Genomic DNA, 27,937 nt, shown 5'->3' on the forward strand with positions numbered 1-27,937 from the left:
TACGCTATGACGTCCAGTGGCAGAAAATACATGCTCGATAAACCCAGTATAATGGAACTGCCATTTCTGGAGTCACCCAGAAGTAAGGGACCCCTACTTCCTCCTCAGCAGTCAATCTTCCCCCATTAGGCTGGAGACCAGTGATAAGAGTTGGAGTATAAGGAGTTAATGATTCCTCGTCATTCTTTCTTACGGAGGCGACTTTGGCCGACGCTACAGAGTTACATAAGTTATTATAGACAAATGTGCAACTCATTGATTCCTTGTTAATGAACTGCGGCTGTCATCCAGACATTAACCCTTCACACGTCACCTCCTCTTTGCAGGGAGCAGATGTGACAATCATCGGAGGATGAGTACTTTGGGTATACACCTAGTCTGAGCTCCATTAACCCTCTGCCTCTGGGAGGTACAGAACCTGAAAGGTAGGATCCCACACTGGCACCTGACCCACAGATAAACTCCGCTCATGCTGAGCTCATTGGGACCTGGCGGGGCAGAGAAGGAGTTAAGTGGCTGAGTGATCCTCTCTTTTTTGCCTTCATGTCTCCCCTCCTTCTTCTGTGTGACAAGGAGGAGAGGAGGGAGGGACAGAGGAGCTAAAGATCAAAAATAAACCTCTGGGGGGGTGGAGGGAGCTCAGCGGGTGTATATATACCGGGATTGCTCCCAAGCAGCTCTGGTGCTTCAACTATTTCTGGGAATAGAAGGAAAGGAGAGAAGGGGTGGGAATCCAGATACAGGACCAGGAGCTTTTCTCCGATCACACACCTCTACTCCTTGCTGCTGTCTGGGGGTGCTGGACACATGAGAGTCCCTCATATGGTCTGCCGTCCAGCTGGGGATGGAGGTCTCTGGATGATGACAATTGGAGCCACATGTCGCCTATTGTTATGTCACCTTCAGTTCTGATCTGAACGCTGCAGAAGGTCTTACATGTAAATGATTCACATATGCAGAAGTTTTAGGGCGACATTGGCAGATCCTCACCCCTCGGGCACAGCTTAGCTTACTAGCTCTGTCAATTCTTACACAATTTGTGAAGTTTCATGAACTTTTCTCCGCTGTGCCCACAGAGTCATTGACACCTGTCACAATGGCCATCTTCTGCCTACTGAGATCTGGGCTGATCTTAGTCCTTTGGTTTCTTGGCAGCCATTCATTGCCCCATGGGGAAGTTACAACCCCGGAGCTTCTTCCTGCTTCTGATGGGACGGTCACTTTACGGTTCTTTACTCTGGGTGATGAGATGTCCTTCCATCTTTCCCCTGATGATGGGTTCCTTATCCCAGGGCTTCATATCAGACACTTGGGAAGGGGCAGCGTTGAGGATGAAGGGACAACCAGACTGAGGAGCTGTTTCTACTCCAGCCAGGAGCCATTGGCCGCATTCAGTGTCTGTAAAGGGGTTCAGGGGGCTTTCCTAAAAGGCGGACAAAGGTTTATCATCCAGCCCATGGAGGAATGGACAAGCAAAGGAACACTTGGTCAACACCTTGTGATAAAAGTTCATGGACAGGGCAAGAAACATGATGACCACAAAGATCATATTACCTTCAAAAAGAGACATCAGGATGAGAGAAGAAACAAGGATGGGAGAGATGACAATGGGCAGCCTGGCATCCCACAGGGATCTGGCAACAGCTGGGCAGAGGACCTTTCCTTACAAGATGTCACAGCTCAGCACGGCCGGCACAGAAGGTTTGTGTCTGAAGAACGATTTGTGGAAATCTTGTTGGTGGCTGATGTCTCCATGTTCCGCTTCTACGGGGAGGATTTAAAGGTAGGGACACATTTTCTCTTCCGCTTTGCTGTTAAGCAACATTTAAAAAAGTTAAAACTTCTTAGAAAGTTTAGGAGTTTGACACTTTTTTTTTCCCCTCTCAAATCACTTCATATCATACTCCAGTCACATCCAGAACTGCAGAATGAGATGTAACATCAGATCAGTATGGGAAAAGTAAAATGTAGATAAATGTTGGAGCTGGCACTGCCTTCTGTTCTCCTCAAAAACAGATGAAGGTGCCGGCTCTGCTTCCCTCACGGTGCTCTCTGTTTTGGGGAAAATTTCCCTTCTGCAGAGATTACCACTAGATTGCGTAAGGTTACGTATGAACGTACCCTGAGGCTATGTTAACACACAGTATTTCGTTCAGTCTTTTGGTCAGTCTTTATTCAACCAAAACCAGGAATGGGTTAAAAAAAAAAAAAAAAAAGAAGCCGTGCAAATGTTTCCATGATAATTTTGCCCTGTCAGTTTCACTCCTGTTTTGGTAGGAAAAAGACTGACAGAAATACTATGTGTGAACATAGCCTAAAACTGCTCTGTCAGTAAAGGAATGGCAAACTATATGTTTACAGGAAGAGGAGAGGAGGAGATCCACTGATTCACTAGATTACATATTGCGATAAGGGTGGGTTCACACTGTGTTTTTGCAATCCGTTTAACGGATCCGTTACTTTATTGTGCTTTAAAAAAAAAAACGCATCCGTTTTGATCCCTTTTTTTTTTCATAATGGAAGTCAAGGGAAAAACGGATCAAAAACGGATGCACACAAATGCATCCGTTTTTTGCAAAAAACGGATCAGTTAAACGGATGCTAAAAACGCAGTGTGAGCCTAGCCTAAGCAGAATTTGCTCCTCTCTGTACTGTGAGGGTGGCAGGTGTAGTGTGAGGGAAGGGATAAGTGTTCACCATCCGGGGCCCTAATGATAAGGAGATAAGCGACCCCGGATAAGGGGCAGATATCTCATTATATAAGTAAGCGCATGGTATGGATCCCAGCGTTAACATTGTATATGACTGTCCTCACTGGAGCTATGAGACTCATAGTAACACCCTACAGCCCAAGAGCTTCAGGCAGCCCCACAGATGTGTGTAGAATTGTGTACACTATGGCGGAGATTTATCAAACATGGGGTAAAGTGAAACTGGCTCAGTCGCCCCTAGCAACCAGATCAGATTCCACCTTTCATTCCTCACAGACTCTTTGGAAAATGAAAGGTGGAATCTGATTGGTTGCTAGGGGCAACTAAGCCAGCTCTACTTTACACCATGTTTGATAAATCTCCCCCTATGTGAATATTATTTTCTTTTGCCATATTTAACAGCTTTTTTTAAATTAAAAATAAATGTATAAAAAGCTTTTTTTTCCATTAATGATAAAATGTGTAAATGTTATTTCTTTCACATGGGAAATATCTTGGGCCATTCACAGCTCAAAATACAAATGAAATGATGCGCCAAAATATGGCCATAAAGGCATGATTAAAAGGGACCGGCATTCATTTTATGGCTGTAATGGGACACTATGAAAATACAGCCACTTTAGGGGCCATAAAATGGTAATTTAAGGGATGAAAAAACAAACAGACAAAAATACTGTATGTGAACATGGTCTGAGTGTTCGGTTTTTATGAGCTGTATATTGTTTCATCATTCTCTACATACAACATCTGGTCACATAGAGTGCCTTGTGCGCACGGCTGTGCAGGTATATATGTAGCCCTCTGCTGTGCAGGTGTATATGTAGCCCTCCGCTGTGCAGGTGTATATGTAGCCCTCTGTTGTGCAGGTATATATAGCCCTCTGCTGTGCAGGTATATATGTAGCCCTCCGCTGTGCAGATGCATATGTAGCCCTCTGCTGTGCAGGTATATATGTAGCCCTCCGCTGTGCAGGTATATATAGCCCTCTGCTGTGCAGGTATATATGTAGCCCTCCGCTGTGCAGGTGCATATGTAGCCCTCCGCTGTGCAGGTATATATGTAACCCTCTGCTGTGCAGGTATATATGTAGCCCTCCACTGTGCAGGTATATATGTAGCCCTCCACTGTGCAGGTATATATGTAGCCCTCTGCTGTGCAGGTATATATGTAGCCCTCCACTGTGCAGGTATATATGTAGCCCTCCACTGTGCAGGTATATATGTAACCCTCTGCTGTGCAGGTATATATGTAGCCCTCCACTGTGCAGGTATATATGTAGCCCTCCACTGTGCAGGTATATATGTAGCCCTCTGCTGTGCAGGTATATATGTAGCCCTCCACTGTGCAGGTATATATGTAGCCCTCCGCTGTGCAGGTATATATGTAGCCCTCCACTGTGCAGGTATATATGTAGCCCTCCACTGTGCAGGTATATATGTAGCCCTCCACTGTGCAGGTATATATGTAGCCCTCCACTGTGCAGGTATATATGTAGCCCTCTGCTGTGCAGGTGTAAATGTCCACATGGAACCAAGAAGTATGAACAGGTGGAAAAGTATGTGAACATGTGAGCAAGTGATCCCCTTCATTGTGGATTGCAAAATCCAAAGAACAAAAAGGAGATATTGTCCTCGCGCAGACCATATGTGAAATATCTAGTTTATTGATACATAAATGTATTATGGTATAAATGTATTATGTATCAATAAACTAGATATTTCACATATGGTCTACGCAAGGACAATATCTCCTTTTTGTTCTTTTGGATTTTGCAATTGACCACGCACACCTTAGAGTCTGCGGTTGAGAGTCCCCAGCAGCGAGCATTTTACCATTATCACAACTACATCAGGTGAGCCTAAACCTATGTGTTCTCGTCCTGCATGATTGCTACCTATCTACACAGTGTCATGCTATGAGGCGCTCTGCCTTGCGTTTTTTCTGTTTCTTTATCTCCTTCATTGTGGAGTCATTGTAACAAACCCACAGCTGTGAAAAGCACTAGGTCTGTAGGCCCCCCCCCCCCATTAAGAACAAACTGATAATCCTGTAGGGACAGGCACCGTGGGAGATGAGCGGATTCCTGTAGCACCTGCAGCATCTCTGACATCGCTGCCTGTAATTCCCTGTGGGCGGACGAAGCTCGTGCTGCTTCCTTCATGTGGTCAGAGCTCATACTCTGCGGTCACTGATGCATCTCCTGGCAGTTAGGAAGGAAAGAACACTTCCCTCTGAGCCGGAGCTTCACTCCATCCATGAGGGCTTGGGCTGAGGGTGTAATAGTGCATACTCTGGATATATGAGGGCTTGGACTGAGGGTGTAATAGTGCATAATCTGGATCCACGAGGGCTTGGACTGAGGTTGTTAGGGTGGGTTCATACTACAGAATCCGCGCACATAAGTTCCAGCTGATTCCGCCGATAGTACCCACTCACAGCCGCGTGCCTCTCTGCCGGCTCCATAGACACCATTCTATGATCGGGCCGATTCCACATTCCGCCAAAAGAAGTGACATGTCAATTCCGTCGGTAGTACACGCGCCTTTCAGCCAGCTCCATAGACACCATTCTATTACTGGGCCGATTCTGCTATCCGCCGAAAATTCCGTCGGTAGTTCACGCTCCAGCGGCGCACCTTTCCGTCGGCTCCATACACACCATTCTATGGGCGGGCTGATTCCGCTATCCGACGAAAGAAGTGACATGTCAATTCCATCGGTAGTATGCACAAAACAAAGAAAGATAGGCGGCACTACTGGTGCGCAAAACTGTGTGTGTAACCACTAGTGGGGGCTGCCAATGTCCATTTGCTGAAATAAACTAAAGGTTTTTAGAAGACTTTGTGGGTGAGTGCAACTACTTTACTCATTGTTCTTTGGCTGTCGGTAGTATGCCCTTACGACTGCGCCTTTCCGACGGCTCCATAGACACCATTCTATGAGCGGGCCGATTCCACTATCCGACGAAAGAATTGACATGTCAATTCTTTCGGCAGAATGCGGAATCCGCCTGTGCATAGAATAGTGTCTATGTCATGGACTTAAAGGCGCACGGCCGCGAACATTTACAAGCTATGGAATTCGCCAGAATTTATTCCTGCGGATTCCGTAGTCTGAGCTTGAACTGAGTGTGTAATAGTGCATAGTCTGGATCCATGAGGGCTTGGACTGAGGGTGTAATAGTGCATAGTCTGGATTCACACACTCAGAACTGTGCTGCTCCATCCACATGAGCTCAGACTGAGTGGACTGGTAGATTTGCTTACGGGGGTCCCCCTAGGCCTGTCTGATGTCACCGGTTGGCTGTATTAACATTACAGCGCTGTGTAGCCATTTAATGAAAGAAAAAAAAGATTTGTCATTGCCAATCACTCTAGAAAATTGGCTTCCATGAGTGTCCTTTAATCCCATAACAAAGCCTCCTGTGAAGAGCTTGGCCTCCCTTTATGGCGGCACACCCCCTACCTGTGCGGCTATAGTTTCAGAGTCAGGCAGTTCCCAGACACAGCGCTCCGACCGCCCCAGAAGGCTTCTTTATTCCTAAGTCGTCCTCCCTCCCTCTTTCTATTGCAGCTCTGTGGGAAATGGTATAGCGAGGCCGGTGGGTGGCAAGGTGGGTCAAAGCTCCATTCTGGCTTCTGCCCTGGCATTTAACTCTGTCACTGCCAGAAATCAGAGCTCAGCAGCACAGAGGACACAGCACAGGGAGTGGGGTGCAGACTGGGACTCTGGCAAGTGACGTAACACCACGCTGTCCTGCAGATAAGTTGCTTGCTGCTATATAGCTACAGGAATCCCGTACTCCTATGTATATGAAAACTCATATATTAGTGTACAGTTATACTAATATATAAGAGATTCCATAATTATTTCATCCTCATCGTCCTAGGGCCTGTGCCTCTGTGTGCCAGAGTGTATAGGTGAATGCAGGCATCACATATTGCACTAATAGTCCATGGTCTGTAGGACAAACTGAGCTGTGGGACCATCCAGTGACATTACTCATAGTATAAAGCTTGGTTCACACTATGTATGTTTTTACATATGTTAAACCGATTTTGCTGTATGCCGTACAAGAGAATCTATATCCCTTTGATTTGCATTATTTAAAAAAAAAAAGTATTACGGGGGAGATTTATCCAACATGGTGTAAAGTGAAACTGGCTCAGTTGCCCCTAGCAACCAATCAGATTTCACCTTTCATTCTCCATAGTCCGTTACGGGCATTCTACGTCGGAACACGGAACGCTTGAATGTGGCCTTAGGGCCCTATTATGTTCCCAATCAGGGCGATTCGGGCAGATATCGACCCACGTAATAAAGACAATAGAGCTGAGAAAAAGATTATGAGCCAATCATTGTCTTTCAGCAAAGAAAATCAGTGGCCACCGACCACGCATCGCTCCGCGTGATCAGCAGCCGATAAAACTGCAGAGAAAGAAATAGAGCTATATACTTTACCTCACCGCACTCCCGTGTCCTACCGGCTTTTACCGTTTCACCGCAGCCACTGCGGAAGCATCATATTGATACATGATATCGGGAGATGCCGAGTCCACTGCACAGCATCACCGCCTGCATGTTCTGTGATTCACTGGGCACAAGGCCTATCGAGGAGAAAGCAAAAAATCAGAAATTTTTTTTACATTCTTCTCTGTAACATGTCAAAAGTTTTTTTTTTTAGTTTTTTTTTTAAGGGGTTATCCAAGCTCTGCTGCCCTCAGTTTGGGTGTGGTTTTGATGCTCAGTTCACTGCATACATTATCAGGCCATGTTCACACAACCTAAATTTCGTACTAATCACGGCCGTTGTTGCAACGGCCCTGATTGGTACGGAACTTATGTTGTGCCGCAGGCCGAGAGAATCCTGGTCAGAGTGTATACACATGGTATACACTCCAGCCTGGATCCCTAGCGGCGCCGGAGAAAACTGACATGTCAGAAAACCCTGTCAGTGCACATTATGGAATGTGCGGCTCCGGCCGCTCACTCCATAGAGTACAGTGGGGACTTCTGATTCAGGCGCGCACGAATGCGCCCGCATCAGAACTCTGCGGCGCTAAAGATCTGCGGTGCTCAAGATAATCTTTTCTGAGAATGGCCGTTCCATGACCCAGCCGGTCTATTACAGCGTATAAACTTAGCCTCACAGTGCATACTGATCCTGTACTATAGCATCACTGGGTAAAAATAATCAATAAACCTTCTATATTCTATACCTACAGCTTAAAGGGGTGGTTCAGCAAAAAAAATAAATAAATAAAATCTTTCAAATCAACTGATGCCAGAAAGTGCCAGAGATTTTTTATTTACTTCTATTAAAAAAAAAAAAATCTGAAGTCTTTCTGTACTTATTAGCTGATGTATGTCCTACAAGAAGCGGTATTCTTTCCAGTCTGGAGAACAGGAGAGGTTTTCTATGGGGATTTGAAACTTCTCTGGACAGTTCCTGGCATGGACAGAAGTGGCAGCAGAGAGCACTTTGTCAGACTGGAAAGAATACATCACTTACTGCAGGACATACAGCAGCTGATAAGTACTGGAAGACATGAGATTTTTTTTTTATAGAAGTTAACTGTGGCACAAGTTGATGATTTTTTTTTTTTTTTTTTTGCTGAACTACCTTTTTAAGGGGGTCATATTGGATCCCTATTCCAAGATTCACTGTGGTGCCCTATGTTTCCTTGTTACACCTGTGATATATACAAAATGTGTAGTACCCGAGCCTGCACCTTCCTCCTACCCGCATGCATATACTGCTGTGTCCTTGTGATGGATTATTTCATTTTACTAACTAGCAATGTCCTGTTTTGTCCCAGCTTCACCTCCTGACATTGATGTCCGTGGCCTCACGGATCTACAGACATCCGAGCCTGAAGAACTCTGTGAAGCTGGTGGTAGTGAAGGTGCTGATGATTGAAGATGAAGACTCCGGTCCGGAGGTGTCAGACAATGGAGGTCTCATCCTACGCAACTTCTGCAAGTGGCAGCAAAGTTACAACCCAGCAAGTGACCGTCACCCGGAGCACTATGACACAGCGATCCTCCTTACCCGACAGGTCTGTGACCCCTTAAATGACACTTCCTAATGTCTGAGCTTCGGATGTGTGACACCTCGGCCCATAAATATCTTTCCCAGCTATTCCTGGCTTGGCTGCTGCTGTAGTCTGGTCACAACCTCCATACAGACCCAAGTACTGATCCTTAAAAGAGAAAGTCTTTGCACCTTCTATTAAAGTTGGGCCTATCCCATCCAGATGAAATGTCTTTACCCCCAGGAAATGGATCACGTGTCCCTGAGGTTCTTCAGCTGTGGCACAAGGAGGGTGCGCGCTATGGCCCACATGTGTTAAGCAGTTTACTCCAGGTCTTGGTGTAAACTAACCGGCTAAAATAGGAAGTGATGACATTTTAGCAGTAAATATGTGACTGATGTTATCGCTTGTCTTTGTGTGGTCTGCCAGGGAGATACTGGGCACATTGACTATTGCAAATAATTTCATATATAATTTGTGGCCCAAAAAAGTTGCGTATGAGAAGGAGCATGGCTTAGCAGAAACAGAGGCGCAGCAGGAAAGTTTGCCAAAAATTGCAAAAATGTTGGCATTGTGCGAGGCAACCAATAATTGCTCTAAACTTAGACGGCCGTATCTAAACAAGCGACAAATATATCGAACAGGCTGAGTGACTGGGATAAATGTGGCGCATTCTTAGACTGTCTGGTGTGAGATTAAGCTGTCTAAATGGTCACAAAATTTTCAGGATAAGCAGTTGTGTCTGGGTGTACGTGAGGATTAGCTCTATATCTTCCCATTATATCACTTGTAGATGGCATTTTCCCCTTTTTAATTTCCAGTTGTCCCTTGGCTAGTAGGTGTAGACTAGACGCTATGATGTCTCCAACACTGCACATACGCAAAAAAGGAGATCCTTCTTATCTATATTACAACATCAGAAGCAGCAGCAGCATGGAGGGCATTATAGAGCAGCACTGAGCAGTGAAAGCTGCGAGTCCAGCACTGAGGAGAGATATAATATGTACCAGAGCTTTCAGCAGTGTATCTATGTGTCTCTTTTCCTCTGTCTCTCTGCTTCCTCTTCTGCCCCATCCCCTCTCCATAGACTTCAATAGAGAGCTGTAACTTGACCCCTTAGTCATTTTAACTGTCTAGAGATGGATTTTAGTTTTTCATAGTTAATAATACTTTTAGAAGGGGAAGGAGTCTGATACATAGAGAAAAATACATTTTCTCTGTTAAGATATATTATATTACAAAGTTTCTTATACTTGATTTAAATTTATTTGATTTGTGTATGTAGAAAAGTTAGAGACCCGTTAAATATACGAGAGCATTAGTAAATCTTCTCCATAATACACCCCCAATTTATGATGGAATAGTAGACAATATTAATACAAATCAGTGACTGCTCATTGCAGAGCATTTATAACTTATGGCAGGTGTAGATTTCATTTTCTTACAGTCACATGAGAAAATGCTTCCTGTTTGTCCACTGTCCGTCCTTAGAGAGCAAAGATGTAGGTGTGTACACAAGGCCTGGTGTAGAAACACACCACATCTTCCACAGTGCCTAATAGTGTCTCATGGAACTTGTTTCTGTTTGTATAGTGATGATGTAGCAGCATTGTGAATGCAGCTCTAGATGTGACTTCGGTATAAAATATGATGTTAGTAGAGCAGAGGGTTTATGATCTTTTTAAAGTTTTTTTTTCAGATTCATGTTTGTTTGTTTGTTTTTTTCAATATTGCTGGAGTCAATATGGGAAAAAAAGAGTCACCCACTTTGGTCCCCCAGGTTTCCCCATGTGTCATCTTCCTGCTCCTGCTGGTCCCTCTGCCAGAACCTGGTCCCTCTGTCGCTGCCCATGATGAGACTAATAATTCCTTCCACACTTGTTATTATCTATTCAATCTCCTTCCCCCAGTCCTGAGCTGCTTCTTTCTGCTGAAGACACAAAAAAAAACTCTGTGTGAGCTTTTCTCTTCGTCTCCCCCTGCAGCGACCCAGGTGTTATGTGGCTGGACTGGTTGCTGTAGTACCAAAAGAGGCACCTGTCACAGTGACCAGGAGTGGTATGTTCAGCCACTTCTAGTACACTGACACACGGCTTTGATTAGTTAGGACAAGTGTGTATAGCAAGGTTCCGTACGCTACTGAGCAGGCACTTAAACAGTTAAAGTCTCTACTGAAGAAAACTTTGTCGTGCAGTACAAGTTTTGCAACTCCTATGCAACAATACAGGTGTAAACAATACAGTAAATAACACACTTGCTGTCTGAGATCCCTTAAACGGGGGTTGACCTTAGGTATACTTGAATAGGTTTGTAGGATAAGTCGCAGCTAGACACGGTTAAGTATATATAGGACTTGGCTTTAGCTTGGTGCAGTGTAGTGACTCGAGGGCAGGAGGCTTATCCAGACCCGAAGGTTCTCAACTAGAGAGAGGCTCTGACCACCTTGGGATAAGCAATTAGAAAAACATCTGCTTCCACGCCTTGGCTATCCTGTGGGCACTGAGTGACACACGATCAGGGATGCAGGTATCAAACCCGGGTGAGCTAGCCTCAGGGTGACAAAGTAGCTACAATGTTGTAGATAGGGAGCCGTCTCAGAAAAGAGGGGGGAAGAGGGGGAGACGGAGAGAAAAGCTCACATACAGTTTTTTGTGTCTTCAGCAAAAAGCAGCAGCTCAGAACTGGGGGAAGGAGACTGACTAGATAATACGTATGGAAGGGATTGTTAGTCTCACCTTGGGCAGCAACATGTGAAAAGGTATGTTTGAGTGGAATACCCCTTTAAGGCTCATTCACATAGGCTGATTATCAGCAAGGTATGTTGCTTGAAATGCTCCTTTGGCTGATATTCGCCCCATGTAAAAGTGTCAGTGATCAGATGAGAAGCAGGAAAAAGCCCACTCTTTGGCTGACTGCATCTTTAGTACGGGTGGTAAAATTTAAACAGGGATAGCAATTCGTTTAAATGGCCAAGCGATTTATTGTGCCTTTTGAAGGCACTGCAGACAAGCGCCTATCTTGCTGTTTGCCGCTCCCTTGCGTCCATGCGTGGCCCCATATTGGGCTGTGTAAAAGGACCCTTAGAGTGCGTTCACATGTTCAGGTCTTTTGATCCATTCCTGGGTTTGTATTAAATAATTGCAATAAAAATTCAACCAAAAATTGTTTTAGTCCTCTGATGACGGTAATAGTCCCTGCAGAAAACGCTATGTTTAAAACTTTTCGGCAATGGTTCCCTGGAAGATGGTTATTTCCCCCTCCCAGGATCATTGATTGGCCAGGATGAAAAACTGTTATGGACAATATGGAGGACAGTGTTAATCCAACAACCTACTCTTGTCTTTGTTTATGGCCATCTTTATTCTGTCATGGGAAGACAGCTGTCATCTTCAAGGCAGGAAGACAAAGTGTCTCAAAAGTAAGGAGAATCCCATACAGCAGGCAAATCTAAGATGGTGGCATTGTTTTCCTCCACAGCTTGTATTTAAAGGGGTTGTTAACCCCCGAAAATTTTGCTTCCAGATAATCTTATTCCAGAAAGTGGAAAGAGATTTGTAATTTACTGCTATTAAAAAAATCTCGTCTTCCAGACGTATGTCTTGCAGGAAGTAGTGTAATCTCTCAGGTCTGACACAGTGCTCTCTGCTGCCACCTCTGTCAATGTCAGGAACTGTGACTCCACTCAGGTGGTGGCTGGCCGAGATACAGCCAGGCCTTAAGAAGTTATGTTGTGACGCCAGTGCCGGTTGGGCACACAGGTGTGATGGCACGCCTGCTTTTAGATGAAGTAAAGAGAGAGATGATAGGAAACAATAACCCTTTACACACTTCAGCCGTGCTGCATCTGAATACACTACCTAATACCTAATACAGTGACATCTAGTGGTGAAACTTTATCACTACTCATCACCACTTGTGTACAATAAGTACAGGCTTTTACGAAGGGTGTAACCAATAGCAACACTCGTGGTGGGACACCACAAAAATACAAAAGGTCTTACAGCAGCTGAGATTTTTTTAATAGAAGTAAATGACAAATCTTTGGCACTGACACCAGTTGATTTGAATATTTTTTCCCTTACATCTCAGACACCTTTTATTATGGATGTTATGTAACCTTGTGCCTTGATAGTGATGTTCCCATTGGGTCTCCTGTAATGGTCTCACTAGGGAGTTGGCACTGACTGTTGTATTCTTACGTGGCAGGATTTTTGTGGACATGATAGCTGCGATACACTGGGGGTGGCTGATATCGGGACGGTGTGTGAGCCGAGCAAGAGCTGCTCCGTGATAGAAGATGATGGACTGCAGGCCGCGTACACCCTGGCCCATGAACTTGGTATGTCCAATAAATATGACCGTACTGGGCGGATTTAGAAAGTGTCTTATTCCGTTAACTCAGTGTCTCTTGTATTTCGTCAGCTCACGTCCTCAGCATCCCTCACGACAACTCCAATAACTGCAGGAAGGTGTTCGGGGTGCTGGATAAGCACCACCTGATGGCCCCCCTGTTCCTGCAGCTGAATAAGTCCGTGCCATGGTCCCCCTGCAGTGCCATGCACCTTACGGAATTCTTTGAGAGTGGTCACGGTAAGAAGCCCCTGCAGACCATCTCAGTGCGACGTATTATATGTATGGCCACCAGAGGAAATCCCATAGACCAAGATTGCCAGGCAAATCTCCATGGTTTACAATCAATCCTAATCTATTACACAATTTATATCATTCAGGTCATGTGACAAGAAAGATGGCTGACAACTTCTGTTGGCGGTCAAGACTTTAGGGCCAGCTTTTGTCAAACACGATCAGACAATGGTTTCGATGTCATATAGGATGCCAGTCAATTCCTTGGGTCACAGGGATTTGGCCATAGTCTAGTATTTTAAGCAATAGCCTACAGGGAATGTGTCATCAAAAAATGTTTTTATGTTTTTTTTTTTTGTAGTTTTTTTCATTTTAGTAAGTGATCTGTACAGAATTACAGTGAAAGGTGACATCAGCAGGTAGAGGGGACAATAGGTGGTCCACCTCAGCCTCCCTAAGAAATGACCTCTACAAAGGTGCCAAAGCATGCCTAGACACCTTTACCATTCATGTCAATGGGACAGCTCCTGTCCATTGTTGCCTATGTCCTTGCTAGTGTTGAGTGAACTGTTCGGGTTCAGAATCTTTCTCTGATTCCAGGCGCTCAGCATTTGACTCCTGGAGCCCAGAGACGTTGGATGCCGCCCTACTAAGCCCTAGAAAACATGGATATAGCCATAGACAGGGAGTCAAATGCTAAGAGTCTCAGGCAAGATGGCAGCCCCATAATAATATGCACAAAAAAGGAAATAAAAAAATATATATTCAGAAAATAAAAACGAATAAAAAAGAGCAGTATTGGTAACTTGATCTAATCTGTAAAAAATTCCAGATGATACATTCCCTTTAATAGTAAGAAGTCCTGAGTCTATTTCTTGGCAAGGGGAAGGCTCTTGTCTGGACTTGTACTTATGGCAACTACTGAATACTCCTCCATTTGTCAGGAATAAGATTCTCGTGTAATTTATGAGGCCATGTTGGTGACAGAGCGGCTTCTTTTATGGATTCTAAGTCAAATGTGTCCCTCTAAGTGACATAGAAAAAGCTTCAGGATAAGAACTCTGTGTTCCATCCAGCTCCCCCCAGGTGAATGGCTTCGAGCCTGAGCCTGATCCATCTACAGTGCAGACAACTGGCACTTGTGAAAATGATTTGCATGGAGCTGAGCTGCAGGGAAGCCATGATGTTGCACTACAGATCACCCAACGTTACAGACCACCAGCCGCGCAGTCATAGGAAGGATGCAGGTGATGGCTGCAGGCGATGGCCGCTGTTTGGGATGATCGCTGGTGGCTGTTTTTTTTTTTACTGTGTACACTGAATTCCAGTAACAATTACGTCTGTGTTCTCACCTGTTCTCATCCATAACCCTTATTTACATAGTGCATAGTTTATTACAATATATACATTATACTAATACAGGTGGCATATATCAGTCTGGAGTCCCAGCTCACAAAAGGACTGTTTAAACACAACTGTAGCAAACCATCAGCTTTAAGATCAGGACTGATTTTCCGTTCATCTGGGAGAGTGATCATCTCACTGAGTGATCAGTTTACAGGTGTCCATAGAAGTCTATGGAAAGGGGAGATGGGTGGGGACAAAGGCAGAGAGACATGGAGAAGCTGTGGACAGCTCTAGCAAGTGTTATATCCCCCTAGTGCTGGGTTCACAGCTTCCACTGCTCAATACTGCTTTATAATGTCCACCACAGTGCCGCTTCTGAGAGTGTGTTATAGAGATATAGTGGAGCAGGATCCCTAGTGTGCATGCAGTGTGTGTAAAGACATCATATCAGCAAGTCTAAACGCAATAGCTCAGTGACAACTTAAAAAAAACAGATGGAGCCTGCAGAAAATGGTGAAAATACCAAGTTATATAATGGCCAGCTTATCCCAAAAAGTCACCTGGAAGGTTAGTGACCACCCCGTAAAGTCATGTATGCCTAGTCAGTGACTAAAATCTACTCCAGTGTGTGAGTGTAGCCTTGCCCTGACCATCGCCCACATTGGTAAGGGTCACAATGGTCTTGCTATAAAGCAAGATTTACATGTTTCACCTTTTCTGGATCTAATAACAATTTTGGCTTGTAAAACATGGAAATCCCTCTAAATTTGGGCCCCTAATATTGACAATATAGTGGAATAATGGATCGGGGTTATTAATAAGGCTTTGTGTCTGTATTGAGTCTTGTGTTGAGATGTTTGTCACTAGAGATGAGCGAACCGGGTTCGGGTATTTGATTAGCTAGGGCTGCTAAACTTGGATAAAGCTCTAAGGTTGTCTGGAAAACATGGATACAGCCAATGACTATATCCATGTTTTCCACATAGCCTTAGTGCTTTATCCAACTTCAGCAGACACCGCTAATCAAATGCTGAACGTTCGGGTTCGGATGGACTCCAGCATGCTCCAGGTTCGCTCATCTCTATTTGCCACCATTTGTCTCGTCCTAAGCTGCTATATGTGTATGCTAGTATGGGGAGGGAGCAGATGGAGAAGAGAGAGAGAGCAGAGTCTGGAGGGCATAGAGCTGTTCATGTCTCGCAGCACCACATAAGTCTGTCAGGGCTGCAGATATGTGACCGCGGAGCAGGTGGTTTCTCTTTTTTTCAACATTTGATATAAATTGTGAAACCTGATAAAGCTGCAGGAAAGTGGAATAAAACCTGCCCCATGAGGTTGTGTGTATGTCAGCCATATCCCCAGATTTAAAGCTGCCCTCTCGCCAACACCAGGCGGTGTTCCCCACATACATTGCTGCATTAGAAAGCTGTACTCGCAGCTTTACCGTTTATATACATTTGGTTAGAGGATTCTAGAGGGGTTTTTAGAGGGGCTTCTCTCTTTCTAGGGATTCCTAAACAACCCAACATAACACCGACAGCACATTGATTTAAATGGTTCGTCTGCAGTTAAAAAAAAACATGGCTGCGTTATTCCTAAAAACAATACCATACCTGTATCGGCCTGATTCGCTCCGTGTAATAGAGTAGTGTAGTTGCAGGACACCCAATGATAGGTTACCCAAAAGCAAACTTAAAGCTGTTGCTGTCATGTTGTCAGTATTTTTTTATGTATATGAGGTGATGCTGACCACATTCCCTCAGGAACCTTAAGACAAGCAGACACCTGTAGTATCCAGTCCAAATCTCTTTCTTTGCTCCTTTAGGGAACTGCCTGTTGGACGCTCCAGGACCCTCCCTGGACCTCCCCGCAGAGCCCCCTGGGACATCAGCTCGCTATAGCCTGGACAACCAGTGCCGTCAGGTGTTCGGGGAAGAGTATTCCCACTGTCCCAGACAGGAGGACATCTGCGCTCAGCTGTGGTGTAAAGAGCAGGATGAATCACTGTGTCACACCAGCAATGGAAGCTTGCCTTGGGCCGATGGGACCACATGTGGGGAGCAGCATGTGTGCTGGGACGGGATCTGCCAGGCACAAGATGACGTCCTTAAACCTCAGGTAATGTCCAAACTACAGCTAATGCCTGATAATACAGTGTAAAAGAATAGTCAGGTCTATTTATTGTATTCTCACTTATTGACTGGGGCATCTCCCGGGTCAAGGTTTCATAGACCCATAGAGGGAATAGGTTTAAGTCTATAAAGCATGCTAATGCACCAAGCAGAGCTTATCCTATGGTAGTCACCAACCATTCAGAATTGGTACAGTAAGATGGCTGGCATTATGGCTCCGGCCTAGCTTTCATGGTTTCAGAACAGGTGTGTAGTAGTATGAGAGTGTGAAGGTATCTTATGCTATTGGAAATATCATTAAAGATGGTTGAAAGCACATAATAATCTATTACCACATTGCACAGTGCAATGTCTGGATCCTGTAGATGTCTATAAATCAGAGACGTGTAACTTGTCACTCCATGTCTTGTATGAAATAGGTAACTGTGGATGGGAACTGGGGAAGCTGGAGCCCATGGGGGTCATGTTCCCGGAGCTGTGGGGGAGGTGTCCGGTTCTCATATAGAGAGTGCAATGACCCCCAGCCCCATAATGGAGGGAAATACTGTCAAGGCCTGAGAGCCAAGTACGAGTCATGCAGCACACAGGAGTGTCCCCCGGAAGGTAAGAGCCACAAAACCACAGAAGTCTCCTCGAGCTTTGTACCTACATAGACAAAAGTCTTCACAGATTCTCTCCCATGCAGCTCTATTTTCTTAAAAAAAAATCTTTGTCTTCTTATCTCTAGAGAAGAGTTTCCGGGATCTTCAGTGTGAAAAGTACAACTCCAAGGATAGGCATGGCAACCTCATAGAGTGGATTCCTAAATACTCGGGCGTATCCCCGCGGGATCGATGCAAGCTCATGTGCCAAGCACGTGGAGCAAGTGAATTTAAAGTTTTTCAGTCTAAGGTCAGATTGCACTTTTTCTTACAAGGACAAAAGTTTTACATTATGTCAGGGATTGAATATGGCCAAAATGTTGAATTAACGTATTGATGCCTAGAGGGTGAATGTGACCTCTATCATCAATACATGCAGCCTAGCTATAGTAGTAATGTTGGGGACAAGTAGACATCAAGGATGAAGCGATATAGAAGAGCAGGCCATTGTGTACAAGATGCGGGGGAGGTATAGGGGAGCAGAGTATTATGGACAGGATGAAGGTGTATAGAGGAGTAGAGTATTGTGTAAAGGATAGAAGGGGATAAAGGAGAGATGGAGGAGAGATATAGTACAGAAGTCTCACATTGGGCTCCATTGTATGATGAGTGTAGATACCTTGACGCTCTGATATCCTGGTCTTTTCACTTCCAGGTGGTGGATGGCACCCTGTGTGGGCCGGACAGCCTCTCCGTGTGTGTACAAGGTCAATGTTTTAAAGCCGGATGTGATCATATACTAAACTCCACCAAAAAACTAGACAAATGTGGAGTCTGCGGAGGGGATGGATCAAGCTGCAGGAAAATAACCGGATCTCTCAGCAAGTTTAGGTACGAAGCTCAGTAACTTCTGTGTGTGAACTGTCTAAACTAAGGGCCCTATTCCACGGGCCGAGAAACGATGTAAACAAGCGCCGATCTGCTAGATCGGCGCTCGTTTACTGGGCCTATTTCACGGCCCCGATGATCGTTAAGCGAGGGCTGCAGGGACATCGTTACCGATGTCCTTGCAGCAATACATTACCTGTCCGGGCTTCTCCTGCACTCAGTCTTCCTCCCTGGAAGGAAGACTGAGCGCAGGAGAAGCCCGGACAGGTAAAGTACGGTGCTATTCCACCGTAACGATGCGTGGTGGGGGACCGATGATTTTAGGTCTGGCCCTAAATGAACGGTCAGCCGATGACACAATCATCGGCAGATCATTTTCTCTATTCCACCGAGCGATTATCGCTCCTGTGGAATAGGGCCCTAAGTTACATCCGTACATGTGACTGTTCCTTATTCCTGTTCAATTTTATTACTTAAAGAATACCCACCTAATATTTTGTATATCAGATATTTTATACTGTATTGCTCCTTTATATGTAGCATTTATAAATCAAGATGTCACAGTGTGTTAGAATATAGTTGAAGGAGCTTGTGATGGAGTCACTTATCGTATCGTGGTTTTTACGTACGCAGGTATGGATACACTGATATTGTCACCATCCCAGCTGGAGCCACCAGTATAGATGTGAAGCAGCGCAGCCATCGCAGTGTCATCTACGATGGCATCTACTTGGCGATCAGGAGAGCCGATGGAAGCTATCTTCTCAATGGGGATTTCGTGGTGTCTTCCATTGAACAAGATGTGCATTTAAAGGGTACTGTGTTATTATACAGTGGTTCTAATACTACACTGGAAAGAATACAAAGCTTCCACCCTCTCCCTGAACCTCTGACTATACAACTTCTACGAGTACAGGGAGAGTCCGCCCCACCGAAAATCAAGTACACATTCTATATCCCTAAGAGTATCCCATACGGCCAAAAGAAAACTAAGGATAAGTTATCCCATCATTTCCTCCGACCACTCTTAACATCTCAGTGGGTCCTAGGAGACTGGTCTCAGTGCTCCAAAAGTTGTGGCTCTGGGTGGAAAAGAAGAACAGTGGAGTGTCGAGATATGGACGGGGGCTCTTCAGACCAGTGTCCGCAAGAACTGAAACCAGAGGACATTCGGGCTTGTGGGGATCTGCCGTGTCCAATGTGGAGAGTGGGCAGCTGGTCCCATTGTTCTCAGACCTGTGGGGAAGGAATAAGGACACAGCGAGTATACTGTGTGGACTACATGGGGAAAGAGACTGAGGAGGGCACATGTGACTCCCGAAAACGTCCATCAGGGGCCGTGGTGTCTTGTAAGCTGGAAGAATGCTGAAGTCAATGAGAGATTCATGGCATACAGGCAGCTACAAATATGGGCCCCATCACTGCTGAGGACATGGCACCTGACCCTTAGATCTATGAATTTATGTTCACTTTGCCTTTGTTCATAAATCTAAGATATTGGGATAACCTGAGGATGACTCTAGAAGGAGGACTGGACTGAACTTGTCAGGATCTTGTAGAGCCGGTCCTCCTGGTAGCGGTGGTGGGAGCCGGTGTGCACTGGAGCGGGATATCACCCTGCTCCATAGATCCTTACCTGCAAGACGGAGACACACATTGTGTCCCACATACAGACTCATACCTACCTCAGCAGACAGATGCGCAGCCTTCTCTGTTAACTCATTGTCCAGGTCTTCATGTACGTTATAAGCCATGAGGAGGGTTGGGCTCGGTGTTACAGTATGTTGAAAGCGCATTGCATAATGATTTCAATGTTCCCTTCTTCAGGCCAGCACAGATCTGACAGGAATGTGTTTGTAAACTGCGTTTCATCACTCTCTCAACTTTTACATAATCACTTGTTTATCTCCGACTCGATAGGACACATCTGAAATATGGAATTTTCCCATTCCAGGCCAGAGATGAACATTTTTGAGGACTGACAACAAGAGGAGAAAATGATATCCAGCATATTTATTACTTAAGTGTAGATAGGGCTCCTCCTGATGATTGAGGATCTGGCACCAGTAAGTGGCCTGGAAAAGGGTGTGGTTAGTGCCCCCCCCCCCCCAGGGGTGAGAAAGACATTTAAATTTTTTCTTCCTTTGCACTATACATATCTGTGTCCACCATGTGTAATATATAATCAACAGGTCAGGAATGGAAATCCCCTCTAATATTATAAGGACAGTAGGAGGGGATGTCAAGGACAAATGTCAGAAACTGAAGGAACCTGCAGCCATTTGTGTAGGCTCAGGAAGTGATCTTTTTTGGCTTTATAGGATTTTCTTCTAGAATTAAATGTTTCCCCCACAAAACTATTCTATCACTAAATGTGGTTGTCACCCAGTTTTCCCAGGCTCCAGGATGGGCACTCTGCCTGGTTATGTATAATCTTGGGATAACATGGGACCAATGTCAATGATCACAATGAAGAGGCCACAGTGTTCCTGTTTATTTATCAGGTGAACTTTAACAACAACCGATTGTTTTAGCTGATCGATGAAAGACTGCCATTGTCTGAAATAATGTCAGTCATGAGAAAAGATCTTTCATCCACAAATAATCTTTCGCGAAAGAATCCTTCTAAAAAGTTACCGAGGACATAGTTCGTCCCCACGACAGGGGTAATGGTCAATGTGGGGTAAAAGTGTATGGTTGCATGTCCAATTGGTCATCAGATGATTATACGTTTATCATCTTTCCAAACATCAACCTACTTCAGTGTAAAATGTATGGCATTGCCTTGCACAGAGGACTGCAGTAAACCAGTAAACCATCCCTGATTTGCGGCAGCTGGCCATTGTCTCTTCCCCCCGTGGTACCTCACTTCCAGGCGCTGCTGTTGCAGATTTACTGGGAACACTAAAATAGATTTGTTGTGCAAGAATCTTGATTTCTGGCTGCCAAGTATGTGTTACAGTAACAGTGACTCTTGCAGCGCTGTGCTCCACAACCACAACCCACCATGTACGTTGAGCTGTATTTAGTAACAGTGGATGCTCGGTCCAGGCCTCCGTCACAAAGGACAGATTTGGTGCAGAAGCAAAGAGGTGTGAGACCCCACCCAAGTTTGTTTGAAAAAAAAAAACTAATAATGCAAATAAAATGTGTTCAGATCACAATAACCTAGGTTATGCTCAGTACCAAGGGGGCAGTTCCAGGAGCACAGGCTTTGTGGATCATAATAGGTTAATTTGGAAAAACTCATTCTCTGATTGAAAGGAAGTGGGGAGGTTCTGATTCTGAGCAGCTGCTAAACATGTGGGGATCTGTGTGCAAATTTCCACAAGAAGCTGCCAAGCATGGAAATAATGGCAAGGAGATGTTATCACTTATCCAGGTCAAGGTGAAGCAGGTGGCCCCCAAGGTCATTTACACTAGTCTGGACCCCTTTGTTGTTTTCCTGGGCAGCCTTCCACTCTTACCTCGGGACCCCTCTATGGATCATCTTCTTTTCCTGGTTGTTGTCAGTGATTGTTCTACAGGCTGTGTTACAACATACATGCCTATGGTTCGCTGTCATAGAGCTGGGATTCTGGGCCCTCCTGCACAGAGTGGTAACCATCCACAGACTCCCTGAAGTTCAGTAGTTTAGTTTCAGCTCTCTGTTCAATGGACCTTACAGGGCATTGGATGATCTGAACCTACTAATAGGTACCTATCCTGGCAGCGCTGGTGGTTCCGGCAACAGTCTTCTTTTTTCCTGAATGGCACAGTTTTCTGGTAGTTTTATCCAAAGCTAATATGTAAATTACTGTGGTGCCCTGGGGGCTTTTCTCGGCCGCTCTGTCCCACCAGCCCTTACATCCCCCTCCTACTCTCTCTAAGGAGACCGTAGGTGCACTGAGGGGTTGAGGAACACCAGTGCACAAAAGAGTAATTTACATATTAGCTTAGGATAAAACTACTGGAAAATAGTGCCAGGGAAAAAAACTGGCACCGGAATTACCAGCTCTGCCACTACGATAGTTTCCCTTTTAAAATGTGCCGGTAAACGATGTGACAGATTTCCTAGAAGGCAGATGCCTCTTAATAGATGTGAACCATCTTTTACATCCCGTGAGCCAGGCCGCATTAGACCTTGTTTTCACATAATGGTTCTCCATAAACCATAGAACACCCAAAGTAATCTATCCACCTCTTTTAATATGAAATCTACTGTCACGCATCATACAGGCATTGAAACAACAGGAATGACACAAAGCTCTTGTCCAACTATTTGTGTATTTTTCCGTAATTTTTTTGCCCGCCAGAAGTAGTACTAAAAAAGATTTTAGAATTCAAGTGGTGGTAAGTGCCATACTGTATCTTTTATATTTTGACTGGTCGTGGCCACTTGTGGGTGTTAACACGACTCCATTTTACTTTGCGTAGCCATGATGCAGCATGATCTATGCAGAGCAACACTACAATCTTTAGTCATGTGACCCCAAACTGCAATGTAGCCATAACCTAAATTGTCCAGGCCGTGGTTCACAACACCCCCTTTCCTAAGGCCGATCAATAAAAACATTGAAACGTTGTACAAACCACAGCTTGCACAAAATATTGCCTCTTTTTAATGGGGAGATTACATCAGTTTCTTGGGAGTCGCATCACTTTTGCTCCAAAGGTAGCCAACTATCATAGGTTTCTTGTAAACTAAACTTGTTCCAAACGACATAGTACTTCTTCATGGAACTCGGTTTCTGCATTACATGTCTGGTTGCCATCTTTCCATATCAGTTTGCAGAGCATAATACAGTCAATGCTGTCACTTATTGTCTGGGCCCCTGGTGATTAGGAGATGCCCTATAATCTGTTATCTGTACAGTCCCTGCTGTTTTCCAGAAGGCCTGTGCCCAGTTCACGGCCCCGATTTCCTCTCCAGACTATGAATGTATATGTGATAATGACGCCATTTTTTAAAGTCAAGTTCTGTAAATAATAAAAATCCACAAAAGGTAAAATATAAATAAAACTTTCTAATTTTGTAGAATGATGCATTTGTTGTGGATTACTCTGAAGTCACTTGTTGATTTAAAGTGTTGCTGTCGTTAAATTTTTTTGCAGAAATCAATAGTACAGGCAATTTTAAGAAACTTTGTAATTGGGTTTATTAGCTGAAAAATGCATTTTTATCATGAAAAAACAGTTTGAAGCTCTCCCCCCTGTCTTCATGGTTTTCTATAGAGAGGGGAGGGGTGAAGGAAGATGAGGCACCAAAACAGGATAACAAAGAGTTAATTTACAGCTACATCACTGGGCTATCTCCTCTAAAGTCAGCACTGACCTCCCTGACCTCTGAATACCGGCTTTCACAGAGGTCCCGCTGTGTAATCCTTTGTTCTATGCTCTCTGCTGGCAACTAATCTCCGCCCTCCCCTCTCCATAAGTTAGACAGGGCTCAACTGATGTAAAAGAGTTGAGATTTCCTGATAATGAGCAGTGGATGACAGAAAGGAGAGGAGGGGAGGACCTGGGGAAAGGCTTTTTACATGCAGATAATGGCATATTTGCCTAATAAACCCAATTACAAAGTTTCTTAAATTCACCTGTACTATTGATTTCTGCAAAAAAAAAAAAAAAATGACAGTGACACTAAGAATATGAGAATAATGCCAGTAGCAGAGCTGGATCATGTCTCATAGTCGTGTTGGGGATTGTAGTGCTGGCAGGTGACATAATACAGTCACTTTACATGTCGTAGTGTGTGTGATGCTGCACAGCCATACATCAGTGATGCAGTTTTATAACCTACAGATGACAATAAAATTTACCTTTCTGACTCCTGTTATACAGTATATGAGTATATGGGACTGCTGCTTCAACAATCCCTTGTAAGGAAGGACAGAGAAAGTAAGTGACGTCCAATTCTGACCAGGACCACATAAACCTGCTCCTCCACCACTTGCTTCATGTTGATTATCCAAAGCCAAGGAGGCCACAAGTATATGCTGTATGTTTAGAAGCGTTCCTGGAGAGGTGTGTTGGTTTACATTGACCGCTGATGACGTTTATCAGGATACTGATGTGCGTCAGGGCCCATCATAACAGCTGGTTTGAGAAGAACCTGAAGCCTAAAAAGGAACTGAGATCATTTGTGAAATTCTCCAGGGATTTCGGCTTGATTCATGACTATCATGAACATAAAGTCATGTATGAATCCTGACTGATGAAAAGGTTGTGTCTGGTTTTACCCACAGACAGCGCCTTGGGTTGATCAGTAGAAATCACAGCATTGAAAAAAAAAAAAAAAACGTCATATAGCATCACAAAGGGCCTGTATATTCCTATATGGTGGATGCTAAAGTCTAGACAGAGTGGAATGGTGCCTTTACACACACAGATTATCTGACAGATTATTAAAGCTAAAGCCAGGAATGGATTTGAAAAGAGGAAAAATGTCAGTATTTCATTTATGACCTGTTGTCTGATTATAGTCTGTTCCTGGCTTTGGCTTCAATAATCTGTCTGTGTAAAAACACACCCTAAGGCAACCTCAAAAAAGGCAATTCTCAAAAAGCAAGGGGGACAGTCCACCTATCTCCTCTGGGTGTTTCAAATAGAGATTAGTTGGGTCCTACATACCCAGTTTGTAGGCTTTGTATTAGCTCAAGAGAGGCGACTAGTCTAAGACTATCTCTCTGAGGTCACCTTAACATGGTGAGATGGTACACTCAATTTGATCAAATGGTTTTCTAAGAACCAACAAGAATTTTTTTTTTCAGTTTTTAATAACTGTACTGTGTATATGACGGGAGGAGTGTATGCGGTAAGTCCTAGCACTTGTAGGTTGCCGTTGCATCTTTCTATTTTTATTTCTAACATTGTGTGTGTGAGCTCAGCATAGTGCGAGAGCTCACCATGGTGCGTATGAGCTAACTGTTTGTGTGAGATAATATTCATGTGACTGTGCACTCATATGTGTGTATGTGAGACAGCTTATCATGTGGCTAAGCACAGTGTCTTATAGATAGTTCATCACCTTGTGGATGACCTAAATCCCCTATTATACGGGGCTCCTCGTTCCCCGCTCGCTGCCGCCACTATTACACATGGCTGCAGCGAGCGGGTAAGTGCAGGGGGGCCGCGGAGAGGTGTGGGGGGGACTGCTCGGGTGATCGCTAGATCGTCCGAGCAGTCCATGGCCCATAGCAATGTGAGAAGACAAATGACTGCAAAGATCAGCCAACATGAACAATCGTTGCCTTCTGTTATATGGAATGATTATTGGCTTAATACGGCTGATAATTGTTCCGTGTAATAGGGCCTTAAGTGTGTGTGAGCTCGGGATCGTGTGTGCGTGAGTTTAGAATGGTGGATCATCATTGTGGCAGTGAATTCATCATCCTGTGTGATGTCATGATCGTGTAAATACTCATCAAGAGTGTGAGCTTGTCATGGCATGTGTAAGCTCATCACTGTGTCAGTAAGTGCATCATGATATGTGAGCTCACTCTGATCATTGTGTATGTGAACTCCTGATAGTGTGTGAGCTCATCATACGTATAGGTTCATTGTGTGTGCATGAATCTATCATAGTATATGCCCATCATATGTGAGCTCATTATTTCTGTGTGTGTCAACGCATAAGCATGTGTGTGAGCTCATCATCACGTGAGTTTGTGTGAATGTGAACTTTAATAGGCAAGTTCATTTTGTGTGAACTTTTTGTGTTTGTGATCCCGATCATCATGTGTGAGCTTTATCCAGTTTCAAAATGGAAAATAAAGTTTGAGGGAAGAAGAAACAAAAAAAAAAAAAATCGTTTTCTGAGATGTTTGTTGCTGGAATATGGGGAGGCAGAGGTCAATCAAAAACAGTCTGAAGATCGCACTCACCTGTGTTTTATCAGCTTATTGTACACAGCAGAGCCCGGCCACTGGAGAGAATTAGAGCCGCGTTTCTCAATCCATCCCTCAGGGAGCTCCTGCGGAAAGGGTTAATGATGGGTCACATATACAGCTTTCACACAAAGTGTGCCATAATTCACATATACTGTGTAAATCCTGCATTACCATCATTATTCCTTTAGTTATTTGATTATCTACACTTAATGAAAAACTGACAAGTGATTAAAGCACAGTAAATGTTGAGAAATAATAACATTGGGAAATGTGGATGAGCGGGGGGTGGGGTGGTGAGCTGGTTTGTCCTTCAAAACGGCAGCAAAACTGCACTATTACAATCAATTATTATCAGCCAACAAAATATGAAGTGAATAAAAATTTTATTTGGGTTCGCAAAATCCTAAACGCTGAACATTTGGCTCCCGGTGACTGGAGAAGATGGGGTTTCGTGAACCTGAACTTACTGTAAATTAGCTCCATCTCTGCTAACTTCATTTTGCCTTCAAAACAGCAAAATGTTCCAAAAAACCATTGGATATGCAAAAGAGGAGCCTGTGGAGCCTTATCAAAGAGTCTCGGAACACAGGACTAGCCAGATATCCCTCCGGGAAGGACCCGGCCAAGGGGTGGCTCCTGTAAGGAAACGACCAAAAACACCATATTAGGTGGCCCTATATGTCAATGTAATGACAAGAGAAAAACCAAGGCCAGGTAACCATCCACATACAGCTGTTTCGGGGTGTTGCCCCTCATCAGTGTGGAGCAGGATTCTGGCTAGGCGGGACCACAAAACCATTGGAGGTACACTTTCAGATCAATTGGTCCTTATCCCTTATCATGCCCCTTTATTCCCTTCCCCAGACAACTGACAAAGCAGAGATGCCACTGCAGTGGTGCAGTTTCTTCAAATCTGACGCTATTGAAGTCAGCAGGCCTATCCCACATTACTTCTCACGCACTATATTACCTCCACCACAGTATATCCGTGACAAAACGTGGTCCTGTGCCCTGCTGCCAATGTCAGTTGTCAACCTCATTAAGGCTAAGTTCACACAGTAAATTTTTCATTAAACAGCGGCCGATTACATTACAGCCTATGGAACCACGGCTGTAGTGTATACACTCTGTATACACTACGGTCGGGATTCCATGTGACCGCACAGAAAACTGACAGGTCTATTTTCAGTGAACAGCAGCCACACAAAATAGACTGTGCAGGCAATGTAAAGTACAGCTCTCGGTCGTACTTTACATTGTGTGCTATGGCTAATTGGAGTGTGGGCACATAAGGGTCCAATTCAAATTGAGTGATGTTCACCAGGCCAGGGTGAACATCACAGGCAGTGGCCATTCTGCTTGAACGTGGCTTAAAAGTGTATCACTCACTGCTCAGTGATAGAATTCAGCTCCTGGAGTTGGTCATTTGCAGTTATATCCCATCTATGCTGAAAAGAGGCAAATTGTGGGTTCAGAGACATTAGTCAGACTCAAGCCTTGTATTCGGCAGCAGTGTCCTGACTGTGCCCCACATGTTTATCAGAATGATCCCTGACATCATCCTCGCCAGCTGACCAGCTGTTTCCATCCAGAGGAGCCTCTTTCAGTAGATGCTTTTCCTCAATCGCATCATTCATCGTATAGATTCTACACTGTTACACAAGAAAACTCCGCCAGGTTGGCAGTGAAATCCTGTCCTGTATAGCCCTGATGACCAGCGCTCACTCCATCCCTGGGGAGGTCTGTCAGCTCGGCACTGTGTTTTCGAGCCAATAGTGAAGAATGCATT

General features: G+C 44.5%; 1 protein-coding gene and 1 long non-coding RNA gene across 2 annotated transcripts; one reads left to right on the top strand and one right to left on the bottom strand.

The window, feature by feature from the left end:
- Positions 1-694: 694 nt before the first annotated feature.
- Positions 695-21,387, top strand: ADAMTS8 (ADAM metallopeptidase with thrombospondin type 1 motif 8). The gene is made up of 9 exons (XM_069948548.1): positions 695-1,783; positions 8,530-8,769; positions 12,952-13,084; positions 13,168-13,335; positions 16,502-16,794; positions 17,228-17,411; positions 17,536-17,699; positions 18,105-18,280; positions 18,911-21,387. The coding sequence occupies exons 1-9, from the start codon at positions 1,097-1,099 to the stop codon at positions 19,644-19,646; spliced, it is 2,781 nt and encodes a 926-aa protein (XP_069804649.1). The 5' UTR covers positions 695-1,096; the 3' UTR covers positions 19,647-21,387.
- A 1,468-nt stretch (positions 21,388-22,855) lies between these two features.
- On the bottom strand, positions 22,856-26,230 carry LOC138769848 (uncharacterized). The gene is made up of 3 exons (XR_011359326.1): positions 26,143-26,230; positions 24,079-24,378; positions 22,856-23,236 (listed from the first exon to the last, which is right to left on the bottom strand). It is a non-coding gene; the product is annotated as an uncharacterized lncRNA (long non-coding RNA).
- Between the last annotated feature and the right edge of the window lie 1,707 nt (positions 26,231-27,937).

Source organism: Dendropsophus ebraccatus, chromosome 12 (genome assembly GCF_027789765.1).
Source record: "Dendropsophus ebraccatus isolate aDenEbr1 chromosome 12, aDenEbr1.pat, whole genome shotgun sequence".
NCBI lineage: Eukaryota > Metazoa > Chordata > Amphibia > Anura > Hylidae > Dendropsophus > Dendropsophus ebraccatus.

Coding starts and splice junctions, on each gene's coding strand:
- ADAMTS8 (XM_069948548.1), top strand. CDS start 1,097: ATGGCCATCTTCTGCCTACTGAGATCTGGGCTGATCTTAGTCCTTTGG. Junction 8,770..12,951: donor CGATCCTCCTTACCCGACAG/GTCTGTGACCCC, acceptor CTTACGTGGCAG/GATTTTTGTGGACATGATAG. Junction 13,336..16,501: donor ATTCTTTGAGAGTGGTCACG/GTAAGAAGCCCC, acceptor TTGCTCCTTTAG/GGAACTGCCTGTTGGACGCT.